The sequence below is a fragment of the Cavia porcellus genome, unplaced genomic scaffold (assembly GCF_034190915.1).
Source record: "Cavia porcellus strain 051 isolate PalLab524CR breed Dunkin Hartley unplaced genomic scaffold, mCavPor4.1 scaffold_13, whole genome shotgun sequence".
NCBI lineage: Eukaryota > Metazoa > Chordata > Mammalia > Rodentia > Caviidae > Cavia > Cavia porcellus.
The window spans coordinates 12,211,499-12,227,355 of record NW_026947496.1 but is presented as its reverse complement, the minus strand read 5'-3'; the positions used below and the strand labels follow the sequence as shown (position 1 = coordinate 12,227,355).

Sequence of the window (15,857 nt, the reverse complement as noted above, 5' to 3'; positions counted from 1 at the left end):
AGTCAGCTATAAACCCCATAATCTGTTCACCTTCCCCCAAAGCTCCACCTACGAGCACATGAGCCTCTTGGGGGACATCTAGATAGAAACCATAACACTTAGCAACCATGATCTGAACTAAGGTGAACTATAGCAGCCGTTTACCATGATGAGCCTCAGAGGGTACCTATGCAGTTCTAGACATGAGCTCTGAGTTATGACCTCTCTTTACAGAAGTGGCTCTCAAGCTTGTAGAGGACCCCCAGAATTATTCTCCTTGAATAGACAGCAAGTACCTCCACCTTAGCTAAACCTGGCCTTCTCTCCACGCACTGAAATGTACAGAGCTGGCAATGTCACTTCCTTTTCCCTTCAATTTACTGTAAGCAATATAAATAGGACTAACTGAGGTGCTGATGTGTAATCTTTGAAGCCAAATGACAGCCCTGTTTCCTCACATTAGTGTCTTGCTTTAAATGGTTGAGCCCAGCAGGGTGGCAGAGCCAACAGCTACAGGACTGTGAACTCGGTTTGAGTCTCTTGAGATAAGAGGCTATGACTTCCCAGGGCAGAAAAAGTTTACACTTTGGAGCTGAAGCACTGCCTCCTAAGCATTATATGCTACCTAATTGTGTTATGCAAATTGGTCTTTTGGCATATCCTTCTGTCTGCAGAGGTGCTTTCTGGCCTCCTAGCTAGCTCAGCTCACATTGCTAACATAATTCCCGCCATTCTCACTGTCACTCATCCTCAACTCACTGCCTTCTTTACGAATTAGTAAATTCTGGGTTGAGGCCTTTGTTTTGTGAACCCTCATCTGGACCAGACTCAGGACCCCTTGACTGCCCATAACTGTAAACATGTCTCAGCATCTTTATACTTGTCGTGGGTTGCACTAGAGGTGATAGATGGAAAGTAATTTGCCAGGATTCCAGTAACATTTCCATGGATTAAAATATAAACTGCTGGGACCAGAGGAGGGTGGGAAAATGGCCTCAATACAAACTATTTCCTGCAAAGGGCCACCTAGGAGTTTGGTAAGCTACAGCTGCAGGCCAAATTCTGCTCCACGCTTGTTTTCAAGTTGTGGCAAGCTACAAGAGTAGAAAAAGTCAAAAGCAAAATATCCTCTCACTGCATGTAAAAATTTCATGAAATTTAAATTTCAGTGCCTGTAATTAAAGTCAGACTAGAGGACAGTGCCCATTTGTTTTCATGTTGCCTATAGCAACTTTTACCAGCAAGGTCACAGGACCATCTGGAACATATGGTCTGCAGTGCCTAAAATAATTTTCATTTTGTTCTTTACTAAAAGTCTGCTGACCCCTGATCTCAGGGGTTTATAAATTACCAATTGCTAAGGTTTAATCTCAGAGTGTTTGATTTCGTAAGTATGGATGAGGATGGAAATTTGTATTTCTCATCACTTCTTAGATAGTGCTGGTGTTGCTAGTCTGAGGACCATACTTGGAGAATGTACCTAATGAGAATGGTGGGTTATCCCCGAAGTTATCATTTGATTCTTGTAATTTGATTATGGACTTTAAATCCCTTTTCAAGTCTTAGTAAAGGGTGGAAATAAGTTTCTCTCTTTTCCAAGAGCATTTTGTTTGTTTTTACACAGGATACCTGGCCACAGGGTGTAGAACTGGATAGAAAATCAGCCCCATACCCTGCTGGCTTTGTAACCTGGGGCAAGCTACTCAGGTTTCTCTGTGTATAGGAAAACCAGACTATTTTCTCCTATATATTCTCAGGAAACAATACTCTGATACCAGAAGAGTGGAGTATTTCCATTCTACATCAACCAACTGTTCAACATCAGCTGGGTGTTTTAGAATTCAGTTCAATTCAAAGACTCATTGGAGTTAACACAGATCCCACAAGATAAAGGCTGAGTCCCACAACACCGTCTTTCCCTTTCATTTTCACACCACAGTATTACGTTCCTAGGTTCTCAGGTTTCCCATTTCTGTCTGTCTTGGCTACAACACAGGCATTCCCATGATTCCCATGTCTTGGGTTGCAGAATTTGCTACATGCATTCACAGGGTTCAGGCAACACTAACATTTATCAGTGGCCATGCAAGCACATAGGGCTGGGTGTATGGAAGGGAGAAGAGTTTCTGGTATACCACCCTCCAGGCACCCCAACATGTTCAGCAGCCTGGACCCATACTTTAGGGATGACTATGGAGGCTTCTGTCACAAGCCATGACTGACTATCTCAATCCCTAGGCCTTTTTCCCTTCCTGGAGGTGGGTAGTGGGTGAGTCTGAGTTCTAAGCTTCTAACTATGGCTTGTATTTCTGGTGACCATTCCCCATCTCGGAGCCCCCCAGAGTCACTTATTAAATGAAAAATGCTCCTCTCACCTAGGAATTTCAAGGAATTTAGTAGCTTGCTGCCCAGAAACAGGTCAGTGACCCAGTAATACAACACAAGATTCTTCTAGCCCTCCCCATTGCTCAGGAAATCAGTCACAAAGATTTTAGGAGCTGCCAGGAACCAGAGGTAGAGACAAAGTATGTATTTCTTACTATAAATCACAACACCACAGAAGCTAATGACAAGAGTTTGTTTACCTCACAAGATTGACACAAACATAAGTTAACACAGCAACATCCTTGGAAACATATCATGCATTATGATAAAGCCAGTTGTTATTATGAAATGTTTCCTGGGGGAAACACAGTATTTTTTAACCTTGGCTATAAACATTGGACTTACCCTGCTTAGTTTTGGCTCCCAAAGATTCTGACTTAATTGGCTTGGGAAGTGTACTATGTACTGGGTGTCTTGAGACTTTTTAAGGAAGATTAAAATGCAGTGCTATCACTAGAAATAGAATGAATATAATGTTTTACATGTAATATGTTTCTAGTGGCTACATTTAAAAGATGCAGGTAGTTTTACTGGTGGAGTAATTGTGTGTGTTATTGTTGATTGGTAATATATTGATGTCTATTATTCCACTGAGTATTAAGGTGTGGATCTTGCGTTTCCCCAAAGACATGTCTCCCCTGATGGTACTTGAAAGGATTATGGCCCAGACGGGACACTGTAGCCAGTAAAGCCTCAGGTGGAACAAAGGAGCTCTATCTTCCCCACCCCTAGGAATTTGCTCTGGCATGAAATGAATACTAATGAGATACCTGCGCATCCCTAATGCCCCCTCAGGCACCACCCCCAACCTAAACTACATGTATGCCCCCACTCCACGTGTCCGACAGAGAGATTGCCGACCCTGGCGGGGGGAGATGCCAGACCCCAGGGGGTTGGGGGGTCTCTCCCTGCATTCTTAAAATAAAAGTCATTTATATTTCATACTTCATATATTTTCAGCCATGCCACAATTCTATCATATGGTTCCCTGACTGGGAACGGCAGACGAGAGACTCCTGGGACCCTCCCAGTCTGAGTCCCCTGCTGTTCACAGACCGGACTGCATCCTGGATTAATTCCTCACTTCTACACTCAGGAGCTGTAAACTTGTCGCCAATTGCTCACAAACAAAATCGGCCCAATTTATCACAGGTGAGCAAACTCCGGAGAATTCTTCAGAGCTGGGCTAGGCCCCACTCGGGATTTCTTCCCCGTTCTGTGGATTTGCATGACGCTCTCACATCCTTAGACAGCCCAAGGCAGAGTTTTTCTGGGCCAACCTGGGCCCACACTGAGAAACTCTCACATCATTCAGAGCTTTAAGCTCTCACTGGCAGAGCCGTTACTAAAACCCATGAGAAATCCACTCCTGAATCTCTTGGTGATGACTGAGAAATACGACATTTGGAACTGATCATATCTACCATTTCAAAGGACATGGGTGACGGCCCAACCTTTGGACCATGGTCCATTTCTCACCTGAGATTTAGCCATAAAAAATATATTTTCTACTTCTCAAAAGACCACACCTTTGCAATGCTTGATTTCCAATCTGAGTACTCTTAAATTAAAAAAAAAAAACAAAACCATACTTATTTATAGCTTATCACACTGACATTTGCAAGCCTATCTTTAAACCTTTGTTTTGGGAATATGCGTCCTTTCCTGCTGTTCCAGGATCCCTTCCCCTCCCGGCACTTAAAGAGATAATAGTGTCGTTCTTTACAGCCTTTCAAAGCTTTCTCAGCATGTCCTTTCCTCCCTGCTTCCCCTCTCCCTGCCATGCACGCTGACCCATTCCCTGCCAAGATAGGGGAGGTGTGCCCAAACAGTGTTGAGAGATATGCATGGGCTGCTTTAAGCTCTCATGCCATGCCCCAACTCTGTGCGGTGTCTCGGCTCTCATGCTGCGTCCAGCTCTGCGCAGGGTCCTTCTCTAATGCCACACCCTACTCTGCGCACCCCGCAAGCAGTCCCAGCTTCACACAGTGCCCCAGCTCGGTGCAGGGTTCCGGTGTGCAGGGTCCCAGCTTCACACCGTGTCCCAGTTCTACCCTCTGTGTGCCCAGGCATGCCCGCCGCCTGGCCCACTCTGCTTATTACCCCTCCCCCCCCCCGCCCTGCACGCGTTTCCGGGGCAGTTCTGACCCCACCCTGCATGATGCAAACCCTGACGCTCACCCTGCCCACTCTGTGTGCGCTGCCCCCATCCTAGGCCCACTCTGCCCACCATCCAAGTTCTGTCCCACCTTAGGCACTGCGCATCTCCCAAACAGTCCCAGCACCCAATCCTTCAAACTCAAGCCCCACTCTGAGCACAAACAAGGTAAACAACAGCTCAGTGGCTTGGCTCAAAGATGCTATTGCCTGGTCCACCACCAGCCTTTTTTTTTTCTTTTTACATTCTCAAACCATTTAATCAAAGTTTATTTAGGTTAGATAAGCTGGCAATAGACAAGACTTTGACTGATAAACAGGGAAGTGGCCACCTGGTAATTTTACCAGCCTTGTTTATCAATTAAAGCCTTTATTAATCTCCATAGCCTTATATGAGATACCTCAACTAAAGTTCATATAACTAAGACAATTCGTAGTTGCTAATCTGGTGCTGTATTCGTGTTTTCAGATATAAAGTTCAGATTGTTTCTGCTGTCTTTTTCTTGTATTCCAGCCATAACAAATCTTTTCTTTCAGATCCAGATATATGCTTAGAGATGTTTCACAAATTTCTTGTTTTATGTTAAGCTTACTGCCTATATTATACTGTACATATTATACTGTACTGTTACCAATCTCCTAACTGTTTAACAACTAAAATTGAGAGATAATTATAAATTCCTTTTGCTGGGAATCACTAGCTCTTTTCCAAGACAAGGGTTATATGATACATGCAAAACAACAAAACCAACACTGCGGCACAAGCCAGACTTAAACCTTTCCCAGCCTGTCTGCCTGTCCTGGCTCAGCCTTCCACCAAGCCATAATTAACTATATTCAACTGATATTAAATGACACTGTAGCTGATTTACAAGATCTCTCTTGTAAATAAAAAGGTAAAAATTAATTAAACAGGCCATCCTCCAAAAATCAGACAGCATTAGACATTTTAGCAACATAAAGAGATACTTATATATTACATAAATGACATGTCAGTTCCTAAAGTTCTTGTCCTTCTTATGAGAAGCTATTACTAAAGTCATAAATACCCTGCTGATTATATTTGACTCCTGCACACTTAATTCTACAGATACCTTCTACTGTAGTCCAGATCCCAAACAAAAAGGCAAAACTTGACCTTCAAACCTCGTAGAGACCTTAATATGGTTTTTCATATTTTCAACAACAGAGATAACACTTGTGACACCTGGAGGTCTGAGACAGGTAAACCGACACAAGGTGGAGCTGCCTGGGCCCCCCCTGGACCATGCCTCAAATGCAGCAGAAGGACATTGGGCAAGAGAGTGCCCCATCCTGGCATTCCTTTGGGATCTTATCCCAGGGCTACTGGACTATCCTAGCCACCAGAGAGTGGGTAAGCCACCCTAACTTCTAGCCCTCACAGGAAATGCCAACACTGCCAGACCAATCACTGACAGATCTGCTTAAACTTGTGCTGAAGACTGACGGGGCTCAAGGCCAACAACAGCCCACTTTAAGGTGTCCGTCTCAGGGTCCCAAATCCCACTATAAAAGTTTCAGGTAAGACATTCTCTACACTTGTGGACATAGAGGCCATATGTACAGAGTTCTTCCTGAGTTTTCAGGCTGCTATATTCAGTCCTCAGTCTCTGGGGGATATTGAGGGTCAACCTATGCCATTTACAAACAGGGCCTATTTTGTGCAGGTTCCAGACTGCTTCTTCTCAACCCACCCAGTGGTGCCAAATCTTCCCTCCACCACTCACTCTATAGTCCTAAATCTTAAAAATGCTTTTTATTCCCTTGTGTTTATACAGACTGACCCAGACACTGAGGCCTCAACAGCTTATACCTGTTATCGCTAGTAAACTTCTCCTCAGTGATATATACCATCCCCTTCCTTTCCTATTCATCAATTTCTCAGACAACCCTAGTCAAGACTGACTGACAAATTTTGTCTTCTCACTTTGTTTATACTTTTTCACGATACATAAAAGCCTTTCCCACAACCAGGAAAACTGCTGATATACTTATTGAAGTCCTGTTACAGAAAGCCATTCCAAGGACTACAACCAGGTTAGAGTGACCCATACCTGATATTCTTGGCAACCTCAACAGTGATCAAAGTTGCTAGACTGCCATCCTGGTTTCACATCACTCAGGCTAAGTGGTGCCCTTCCAGCCCTAGATCTAACCATCCTTTTGCCCACTCATTTCCACCTCACCAAGGCCTCACAGCCACAACTCTAAGGCTATCATGTTTTGTTATCCAATTTGGTTTCTAATTTCTTATCCTTTTGTACAGCAGGACTCTCAACAGTATTTCCTGAAGACTCCAACGTCATGCATACCAGAGACAAGCCTTCCCCTCTTAACTTTTACCCTTTCAGATGGGGGAGTAATCACCTCTCATAACTTTACTCCTCCTAACCCATTTATTTTTCAGAATTCTACCTTACTGTGGAAATGATTCTATCTCAACATGGTCCTGATAAAATGACATATCCAAATCAAAGGCACCTTTCCTTCTACCTCACCTGGGTCCTTAAATATGACAGTGCCATGCCTCCTCATAACATCTTGTCCCTTTGTTTTTCCAGTCTAACATACGTGCATTCACCAGTGATAAAGTTGTCGTGGCTAAAACACCTGGTACCAGCTTCTACATGGGGATCAACCGTCATCCCGTTGACTCCTCTAGACCCCAGTACAGCGCTCCCTTCCAGCAGTAAGGGATGCAGTAAAAAAAAGAAATCTCTGCCCCTTTTCCTAATAATAATCATAAAACGGGAATGAAAGGATTATGGCCCAGACAGGACACTGTAGCCAGTAAAGCCTCAGGTGGAACCAAGGAGCTCTGTCTTCCCCACCCCTAGGAATTTGCTCTGGCGCGAAATGAATACCAATGGGCTACCTGTGCATCCCTAAAGCCCCTCAGGCACCACCCCCAACCTAAGCTACATGTATGCCCCCCCCCCCCCCGTGTGTCTGATGGAGAGAGATCGTGGAGGGGGGAGATGCCAGACCCCAGGGGGTTGGGGGCTCTCTCCCTGCATTCTTAAAATAAAGGTCACTTATATTTCATACTTCTTATCTTTTCAGCCGAGCCTTGGGGAAGTGAGGGAACCTTTAAGAGGTGGGGCCTCGTGGGAGCCAATCAGGTCACTGGGAGGTGTGGGGAAGGGGATGTGGGGACCCCTGCCTTTTCCTGTCTCTTTTTGCTCCAGGCCGATAGCATTGCTTGACTTTTTCCCAAACCAACAGAGCCAAGCAACCGTGGACCTCTGAAATTGAGCCCAAATCAGCCTTTTCTCCTTTTAAAAAAATTATGCATTTTTATTAATCAATTTTTGCAGTATGTAATGTTTCCATTCCTTGTGAGCAGCTGACGCATGTATGTGATGCGTCTTCACTCCTTTTCGTACCCGTTCCCCTCTTTCCTCCTCCCCCCACCTCTTGAGCCCTTTCCCTTTGAGAAGGTTCTCTCTCTCTCTCTCTCTCTCTCTCTCTCTCTCTCTCTCTTTCTCTCGACTTTCTATGATCTGCACTTTATTTTGCTCTTCATGCTTTGGGAGTCTCAGGTAACAGAAACTGCTGCAGGCAGCTGAGCTAGTTAGAAATATTACAGGCAGTGAGATAGGGTTAGGTCCTCAGTGGAGCCAGTGCAAACACAGGGCAGCAGCCAGGAAGAGGATGCCTGCTGCTGTGGGCCAGGCCTCAAGACAAAAGACCATACAAATGCACCCATATCCTGGAATTGATACCCTAAATAGTTCCCATCCCCCTAGGAAACAGTCCCTGCTCTGTAAGGATGCCCGCTTTCTCGCTTCCCCATGTGTTCCTAATGTAATCAATTTTACCTAAACTATTGATCTTATGGCTAACTATAGCTATGTACCACCTTATGCCCACCTGCCTTGTGAGTTCCTAGTCTTCCCCTATGTCAACCCGTGGTTTTACTCTATAAAAGTCCCTGAAAAAGAGAGTTCTTGGCAACGTGTTCGGGACCCCTTCTGTCACTCTTCAGACAGAAGCTTCCTTTCTCAATAAATATATTCTACTCTTCACCTCTGTTGTTCCTAAAATTCATTCTTCAATTTTAGAAAACACAAACTCTCGGACATAGTAGCTTGGGTGTTTCATTCCCCTATATCAAAACTGTGCAATATTTGAGCTTGTGCATCCTATTTATTTCACTGAAGATTGTGGTCCCAAAGTGCATTCATTTTTCTACAAATGACTCAAGTTTATCCTTTTTTGTGGTAGTGTAGTACTCTCTGTCTGTAATACCACATTTTCGTTATCTGTTCATCCGTTGATGGATACACAGGCAGCTTCTAGGATTAAGCTAATATGAATTGTGCTGTTACAAATAAGGACATGCATGGAACCCTATAATATGAAGCCTTTAACTCTTTCAGGAGCATACCTAGAAGGGGAATAGCTAAATTCATTATCTCAGGTATTTTGTCACAGAGACAGTTAACACACTCAACGTATTTCCCTCAAGTATTATTTCAGCACTTGTATGGATCCTGTTTTTACTCAAATCTGTGTAAATGGACAAGGAGACAATGCTGTAAGCGTATAATCTGGGTAAGGCTGACCTGTTTTGTTGTCTCGTCTGATTGGGAGAATAACTAGTCTGTTGCAGCTTTCAGAGGACTGCTCGGTAAGGGGATGGATGTGGCACCACACCACTCAGTGACAGCTGACGCCAGAATGTGCCACCCACTGTGGACACCCGTCCTCACCACCCGCAGGCTGCTGCGGGGCTGTTTGGTGCTTGGCACATCAACAGCAGCTTGGGCTCGGCTTTGATTGACTTCAGTTCTCCCTGGTGTTACTTTCCGCCCTTCTGGGCTCAGTGTTAATCACTTCTTCAGATTACAGTCTTTTCTGTAGTGGGTTTGTGGGTGGGTTAAAAAAATTTAATAACTCCAAAGGCCTCTGAATTCAGATGTTAGTGTCTCTGGCTGATGTGATTTACATAATTGTTTGTTCAGGCCTTTGTATATCACGTCTCTGATTGCTTTATCCTGCAGGAAACTTGCTGGCAGTTCCCAAACATTAGTGTCTCAGTCTGTCTACACAGTCACCATCCCCACAGCAATAAAGCAAAGCGATGGCTAAAGGGCTGCCCAGCGTCCCTGGGAGTAAACCCCACCCTGCCAAGCTGTCACCCAACTGGACACCCAAACTGTTTGAGGAAAAATGTCACTCCTGTTTTATTAATTCTATTAAAGCTAGGCGCAGAGTAATACACTGTAAGATTTCTTAAGATTGGGTGCTCTAGACAGTTGACTGTTCGCTGAGCTTTTGGTCTTTGCTCTATAAGAATCATTTGATAGTCCCTTTATAGTGGACTTGTGTACTTTTATCCAGTCCCTTACATGTCCACATGCAATTCAATAACAAGTATTTATTTTGTTTTTACTCTGTGTCAGCTCTTTTTGCTGTGAAACATATGAACAAGAATTACTGCCTTGGAGGAATTCTAAGTTTAAAGGGACACACACACACACACACACACACACACACACACACACGCACACAAGGCTGAAACTGCATAAAAGGCTTCAGACAACCTAAAAGTAAGCAGGAAGGGAATCCTCTTTTCAGTCCCCTGGCTGGTCGCGTGGCTCCAGGTGGGACCCTGCGGCTGACGCTCACTTGGCCATTCTCTTGTTTTCCTTTCAAGCGCACGCCATACACGGCAACTTGGAACAGCTGCCTGGCGAATCTCTCTAGACAGCTACTAAGCGCTTGGTGGCAGAAACCATTCTTAGTTCATCTCAGGCTCCCTGAAGAACTTGACACAGACTAGGGACTTAGTTATTGCGGAAGGAAGGAAGGAAAGAAGGAAGGAAGGAAGACAGGCAGGCAGGAAAGGGAAGGGAAAGGAAGGGAAAGGAAGGGGAAGGAAGGGAAGGGGAGGGGAGGGGAGGACAAAGGAAGGGAGGAGGGAAGGAAGAAAGGAGGAAAGGACTGGCTAGGAGCTAACTGTAGCTGAGAATTTGGGGTTGTCCTAGATGACGGCAGTTAGGCAGGGTTAACGCAGACTAACCAGGAATAAGTTCACCACGCTGAGGGTAAATGACCTTGATTAACCACAATACCTGAATGTTCTCAGTTAAACAAAATATATTTTTATTAAGTTGGGAGAGGAAGACATATCATTCTATAGTAAGTTAACTACAAACATTGTAATTTGAAGAAAAAACACTGTAATTTGAAATATAGACCCCTGTGCAAAAAAGGAAAAATAAACTTGAGTAATCATTTTAAAGAAACTCTCAACTAATATATTCATATATTTGGCTGTCTGCACTTCTGTTCCTCCATTCCTCGGAAGCTGGGATTGTGACCCTGAAGCCAGGCTGCGTGGGTTCAGGCCTTGGTCCCTCGCACACTCTGTGGCTTGCTACGATTCCCTCACACGGTGCCTCGGCACCTGCATCTATAGAGATCGGGTATTGATCAGACCATCTCATTTGTTGGGGGTGGGAGGTCAGTGGCTTCTTAGAGCAGCAGCTGGTATAAATTCTTGTAAATAATGTTATTTGACTCTCTCTGTTTGTCTGTATTTAGTGTTCCCACATATCAGACACATTTGAAACACAGTCGGATGTTGATCTGTGGCTTTCAGATTCAATCAACTGCAGATGGAAAAAACCGTTGGAAAAATAACATCTCTGTTGAACATGTAGGGACCCTTTTCCTTATGCTCTAAACCACACAGCATAAGGATGATCAGCACAGCACTCACAGTGCATTGAATATTAAACGTTATCTAGAGATTGAAGTGTACGGGAGGATGTGTATGTGTGCAGGTTCCACGCAAATACGACTCAGTTGAGAAGGGACTTGAGTGCGTGTGGCCTTGGATATTTTCAGAGTGGTCCTGGAGCCTGTCCCGCATGGCCAGCAATGGATACTAGGAATAAAGAGATGAAAGTGGTGCTGTCCCCTGTCGAGGAGTTCATAGTGTAGTGTGGATGCCAAGAAGGGCAAAGGGTTCCATACAACATGGCAGATTGTATAAGACAACTAAGTGCCACATACAAAGAGGACATCAAGGGCACCATTTGCTTACCACACCTGAGCTCATCAAGCTTCCATCCCACCAGCCTTCCCTTATAATCCCATTTTCTTTCTTTGCAAAGCAAACTTCTTTCATTTGTATCCCTTAGGATCCCTCTAGAAGAGGACTCCAGCCTCTTCTAGACCTTCTGTTCAGAAAGAATAACTGGGTAACTTTGAAGGATCTCTACTATTTAAATTCCTAGCTTCCTCAAGTGGGGAGATAAGTAATAAGGGGGTGTGTCTGGATGCCAGGTTGCACTCTGCTCCCCCACCTTGGCCATCAGACAGAGAGAACAACCAGAAAAGAGCTACTGAACTGCTAGGGAAGGCAGCTGCAGGGCAGATCCAAGTTTAAGCAGAGGCATCTTGGGGTCTCGTTTCACCTGGTAGGTGTGGACACGGAGGAGAGGAGGGGTGCGTACGGTGTGCACTGTGCAAGAGCAGCAGGCTAGCAGACTAGAACAAAGAAAGCTGAGTAATGGGCTTCCTGCTTCTCTGCCTACCTCACCCCGTCAGCAGCCTGAATGGGGAAGGCAGTGATGTTTAGAATTTAGTAAGCTTCATGTTTTTCTCCTTTTCAGATTCCATAGCTACACTGAGGAGAACCTGCCCCTAAAGAAATTATTGAGACAGAAGGCTGGAAATAATTTTGACTTTCCATGGGGTTTGGGAGGCTATTATCTCTTTCTGCTGCCCACGCCCATCTATAAGGTGCCACTACTGAGTAACAACTTTCTGTTTGGAAATCATCACACCAGTGTGCATGAGTTCTTGTTGACATTTGCAACAGCCCTGTGAGGTCGGCCCTCGGGGGGCTTTTTGTTATTTTTCTAAAACAGATGCTGCAAAGTGAGATGCAGCCTGTCCACCCAAAGGTGAAGGGTAGAGTGGGCGGTGGGGGGAGTGTCTCCAGCCTGAGGGCTCCCACCTGGGGGTCCTGACCTCCAACACCATTTGTCTTTACAACTTGGCAGGTGGCTTACCTCCTTTCTTCCTTCCACAGAAAGAAAACTTGGGTAGCTCCGCCTCACAGATGGGGTAGGAATAATTCAAAACAAAGTCACCTTTACTGATGAGAGCTATGTCAAGGTACAGCTCTCTGATGTCCTCCCCTGAAAGGAAAGAGAACAACTTTGTTATTGCATCTCACCACGTAGCACATTCCATGGTGAGCGTTCAGGTCTTCTACCACCAAGACAAAGTGCCTTTTCTTTCCATCCCTGCTCTGCAGAGGGAACGGTGTTCCTCTTTTCTTGGTGAAACAGTCTCTTACCCATGCTAAAAGGCAGTATGGTGACAGCTGCCAAGTCAAGTTTTAAGAACTTACATTAGCTATTTTGAGTGAAAATAATGCAAATGCCAAATCGTGCTCCTAGTAGTCAGTAGTAAACTTGTGGCCTAGATGACTCAGCAAAGGTTCTTTCCTATATGCGTATCGATTCTAAGTCTTAAAATACTTGCATTGCCTTTTGCTGAGTGTACTTATTTCAGTGCTTAGATCGTCCAAATGAATGTCTGGGATCTTTTTAGTACAGAAGCATAGCTCTAAGGGTGAGTTTGACTCTACCTAGGTATTACTCACGGAGAACTGAAGATGGCAGTAGACTTAGTACCAGAGGGTGGATGTGGGGGTCATAGTAGTGCAGTCCCCCAGCTGGCTTATGTGATAGGTACCACGCGTCCTCTGAACGCGTGGCCTAGGAAGAGCTTGTGCTGTGTTTCATTTCATGGTAATAATTTCTACTTACTCAGAATGATGCCAAATCTAACGTTGAGATTCGGTTTCAAATGTTTGGCACACTGGTCAACAGAAAAGCCAAAATCCTGTAGTGGATCTGTCAAGAGGAGAACAACAAATTCACTGTAAGTGCACTGCATACCCTGATAATTCATATTCAAAATTCACAATTATATTAATAGGTTTTGTATTAGTTATTGAGGACTGATCAACCTCCCAAGTGACTAGATAGTTTAGGCTTAAATAAAGGAGACAAGCAGTATGAGTTTAGGGCTTTGGGAGGGTGAAAAATTAGCAGAATTTAGATTCCCTGGGGGCAGAGACAAGGAAGTTCTCTGGATGCCTGTATTTATTTGGTTTTCAACAAAATGAGAGGATACTGAGGTAAACGGGGGAACTGAGCAGGACTTTGGGGATCATTTCAAAGACTTCTTCAAGTAGTAAATTAGAAGAACAGTCTTGTCTCTAGGACAAGACTCCACTCCTCACTGCAGGAGTGGAGGCTGCACCTGCAGTCTCTCTTTAATTAACTGAGGTTGGAGCCAAGCGTCCCTAGCTGTGGCCTTGTCAGGTCTTTTGAGGCATCAGGGCGTCACAGGCCACTGTAGGCCTCAGCCAGGACAAGTGATGCATAGAGGTTAACTTAGAATGAATCCACTGCCCATCTTCTGATGGCAGGGTCTAGGCCTTGGTCAGACTCACAAGTGAACATAGAAGGCCCATTGGTTAATTTTAAATCCTGCTCAGAACTGCTTCATAGTGGTCTCCATCAACTAATAAAAATGCATCACTCAATACTTTTGCCTTTTTTCTCAGTGGGACTGGGGATTGGAGCCCAGAGGTTTCACACTGAGCTACATCTCCAGCACTGTTTTTTAACTTTTATTTTTGAGACATGGTCTCCCCAAGTCTCTAAGTACCCAGCTGGGCTTGACTTTGCGATCTTCCTGTCCAGCCTTACTGAGTGCTAGTATTACAGGTGTGTACCAGTACGTCCTGCTTTTAAAAATGTTTTAAGTCAGTAATATTTTTAGCAGCTTCTCCCAGTTTCTCCAAAATCAATGTCATGTTCACTTTTACAGTTTGTCACTGTCAGCTGGTCAATGTCGTATTTATTTTAACAACAGTGTCTCAATCCATCAAGTGGGCACTGCATCTCGATGGTCATATTACACTGTCAATTGCTAATACTTTTGTCGTTCAGATTTCATCATTTAATATTTATGTTAGCATTACTTGAAATCTTTTAGCTCCTGAACTTTTGGCTGTAAAATTTCTCATTCATTTCAAAGACATTTCATAAACTATTTATGATTATCATTAAAGCAGAGGGAGTCCTAGGAAGATTTTCCAAGTTGAGACCTGCCAGCATAATTCTGTTTCATCCCATCACATCCTGTCCCACCTCATCCCATTCGATATAATAATTTTTCCAAGTGTTCCTCCGTGTTCAGTGTGTCGTGTCAGCTGTGCTAGGGACTGTAGAGATAATACACCTTAAATATAACTTCTCCTCATTCAGAGGCTCCAGTGGCTCATCTGTGTCTTGCAGGAAAGTCTAGAAATGTCCTGTTTCCCTTCCACACTCCATATCACAAATCCATCCCTCCCTCTGTGAGAGCCCAGAAGATTCTCACCAGGCTTGATCTGTCTGTGTTCTTTCCTCTGTTTCAAACGCTCTGAGTCCTTGTGGCTGTTGTTAAATGCCCCGGTGTTGCTCACTTCCACCTTTTGTGATGGTGTCTCTGATAGTTCTGGAAGTAGCCTTTTGCTTCTCTGGATTCTTAAAGCAGTTATGTCTGAAATGCTTTTTAAGTGCACAGATGTATGTTGCTTTGTACTCTGCTACGTGACTTTCCCACAGTACTTAGACTAAACATGGAACTCCTTACAGGCAGCAGCGGGGTTCTGCTTTTTCTTTTGGTTTGTTTTGCTTTTCATTTCCCTTTTCTTTATGTTTCCCATAAGACCTAAAACAAGAGAGTTAATTTTTTTCCACTCTGATTTTTTTCAGTTGACACATAGTTGCACATATTCATGGGGTACAGTATGATATTTCAGCATGTGTACAATGTGCAGTGATCAACTGAGGGTCACTGACATGTATGTCAGCTCAAACGTTAATCACTTTTTTTACTGAAAATATTCAAAATCCTCTCTTCTACCTGTTTTGAAATTTATCATCATTATTGTTAACCATACTCTGCTGTGCTCAGAACACTTGAAGTTAATCTTTCTCACTGTATTTTTCTGTAAATAGACACTTTTCTTTCCTGTCCCCCTTCTCTTTCCTAGCCTCTGGCAACCACTGTTATATTCTCTACTTTTATGAGGTCAACTTTCTTAGCTTCCATGTATTAGTGAGAATACACAGTATTTGTGTTTTTGTGCTTGGCTTATTTCACCTACATAATGCCCTGGCATATTCCTGTTGCTGAAGTATCTTTGCATATGCTCATTTAATTTCTTTTTATATATATATATAATATATATATTTTGGATGGCTGGTTATATAGTATGGGTCTCCTGT

General features: G+C 44.0%; 1 protein-coding gene across 3 annotated transcripts in view; it reads right to left on the bottom strand.

Moving 5' to 3' along the window:
- Ly86 (lymphocyte antigen 86) overlaps positions 1-15,857 on the bottom strand; it is a 54,767-nt gene that overhangs the window by 17,299 nt on the left and 21,611 nt on the right. Inside the window, exons 2-4 of one of the 3 annotated variants that reach the window (XM_063259827.1) lie at positions 13,338-13,424; positions 12,573-12,701; positions 10,620-10,963 (exon numbers count right to left, since the gene is read on the bottom strand). In XM_063259827.1, coding sequence (XP_063115897.1) covers positions 10,800-10,963; positions 12,573-12,701; positions 13,338-13,424 — 380 coding nt within the window. In that variant the 3' untranslated portion in view covers positions 10,620-10,799. Of the gene's footprint in view, positions 1-10,619; positions 10,964-11,168; positions 11,441-12,572; positions 12,702-13,337; positions 13,425-15,857 lie in introns of those variants that run through there. The other 2 variants (XM_013151337.3, XM_003468826.5) reach the window with 2 other exon arrangements.